This window comes from Papilio polytes, unplaced genomic scaffold (genome assembly GCF_000836215.1).
Source record: "Papilio polytes unplaced genomic scaffold, Ppol_1.0 DF823935.1, whole genome shotgun sequence".
Lineage (NCBI taxonomy): Eukaryota > Metazoa > Arthropoda > Insecta > Lepidoptera > Papilionidae > Papilio > Papilio polytes.
The window spans coordinates 2,260,432-2,262,556 of NW_013525269.1; the positions used below are offsets into that span (position 1 = coordinate 2,260,432).

At 36.6% G+C, this 2,125-nt stretch overlaps 1 protein-coding gene across 1 annotated transcript in view; it reads right to left on the reverse strand.

Moving 5' to 3' along the window:
* Positions 1 to 1,347: 1,347 nt before the first annotated feature.
* Positions 1,348 to 2,125, reverse strand: part of LOC106101809 (chorion class A protein L11-like) — a 1,110-nt gene continuing 332 nt past the window's right edge. The window contains exons 2-3 of the mRNA XM_013281146.1: positions 1,838 to 1,908; positions 1,348 to 1,752 (exon numbers count right to left, since the gene is read on the reverse strand). Coding sequence (XP_013136600.1) covers positions 1,348 to 1,752; positions 1,838 to 1,888 — 456 coding nt within the window. The 5' untranslated portion in view covers positions 1,889 to 1,908. The remainder of the gene's footprint in view (positions 1,753 to 1,837; positions 1,909 to 2,125) is intronic.

Here is a 2,125-nt window from a genome sequence, read left to right on the forward strand (position 1 = left end):
GGACGTGCCTTCGGTGGATGTGGTTGTGGAATCTACTAAGAAATATCTCTTTAACAACGTCATCAGAAAATAAATGATTTTTAATCTGAAATAATTTTTATCATTTTTTTATAATCAAAATGAAGTGATAACTTTTCTGTGTACAAAAAAACTAAGCGTCTATAAAATCTAATGAGAATAGAACTGGTCTTAAAAATAAGAGTTAGTTATTATAACAATGTACTATAACTGTCGCCTAACTTTCCGTGGAAATAAAGATAAATAAAGAATAAACAATAAGATCGAGTTAATCTTGACAGGCGTAAAGAGGCAAGTATTTCAATACAATTGGACTTTATTATCTCGGCTTAGTATAAAACATAGTTACACTTTCAATAAAAAACTATCGTTATAAAATTCAAATAATTACTAAAAAAAAAGAAAGTAACTATTTACAATATTTTTAACAATACAGTATGTATACCCTTTTGTAGTATATATTTATACTGGTGAGGAGAGTTTCCATAATTTTTGATCTCTATAATTTCATTAAAACATATCATACCACGCATAATGGAATAAAACAATTTACTATTTAGAGGGTACGCCACTTAATACAAAGTGATTACAACAATTTTAAGATATATGAAACAAAGTACTCTAATAAAATTAGTATATGAAAAAGTCATTCCTGTTAGGTAAGAGACCTAAGTGACCGGAGCGGCAGTCGGCATCGGCAGTATCGGTATCGATCCCTGCAAGATTTACCAGCCATTTACGAATAGATATCTTCGTGTTCTGAGTAAATCTCTGCTAATTTGAAAACAAAAGTAAGTAGCCTATGTGTTCTTCCAGACTATCCTCTAAGTCAATACCAAATTTCCTCGAGATCCGTTCTGCCGCTTAGGCTACAAACTCTAACAAACATCCACCCATCCGTCTAAACTTTCGCATTTATAATATTAGTTAAATTTCCATTTCTTATTTTCAAATAACAAACGTCCAAAAACCCTACCGCAGCGTGGTTTCAGCGGTTGAGAACATATTTATAAGAGCACGATTCAGTTTGTTACTTTGGAATCTTTAATAATGTAACTAGCGATATCTTTTCCATCATTTTTATGTCTTTTTTAAGTGTAATGATTTTTAACATTTAAAATAACCGTTTAATCATACATCCAACCAATCAACCATCAATTTTTTTACTCAGAGTGGATTGACTATTAGTTATCAAATATGGCTGTAGTTAATCCTTGACTTATAAATATCAATTTGTAGATACCATTAGTAAGTTAAATGAAATTATAGCTTTGTCGTAATGATTCGTCGCTTTTATTAAAGACAGATTCAAATAGTCATAGTTTGTTTTTAGTACAGGTAACCGCCGTTGTAAGCTCCGTTGCAACCGCAGCCTCCAGCGCAGCTGCCGGCGATGGAGACAACACCACCAGCTGGCACATCACCTCCGAATCTGACAGCGCCCAAAATCGGGACCTGTCCAGCAACGACGGTGGTACCGGCAACGCCCATCTCACCAGCGACGGCAATGTCACCGACACCGGTGCCTCCGTAAGCTGGGCCAGCGATGGCAGCAGGGCCAGCGAGTCCGTAACCCAGGCCAAGCCCAAGTCCGTTTTCGTAGCCAAGTCCGAGTCCGGGTCCGTAGCCGAATTCAGTGGCGTAGCCAGGTCCGTAGCCGCGGCCACATTCACCAGCCCAACCGTCAGCGAAGCCCAGACCGAGTCCGGCTCCAAGACATGCGCTGTACGCATTCTGAAATGTTTTAAAATCGTTGATTAGCAAACAGTTGGTTTTCGTAAAGTACAAATATATATTTTTTTATAAAAACAATATTTACCTGGATCAAGCAAGCTTGGATGCAGAGCAACAAGAAAGCGAAAGGAGACATGTTGAAGGTTTGTTTTCCGACTGTGAAATCAAGAATGATTCTGTAGTAATAAACATGCTATTTATATATTTACCTTTATCCGGCGGACAACATAATTTTGTAATCGCTAGATTGTATTGTAAAAGTATGGCATATTGAAAAAACCTTTTTGAACTCTTTTTGTTATCAGCCGAATGTAACACGTCCCTGACCGATTCGTGTAATTTCGAAAGAAAACAATAAGTTTTGATAAACATA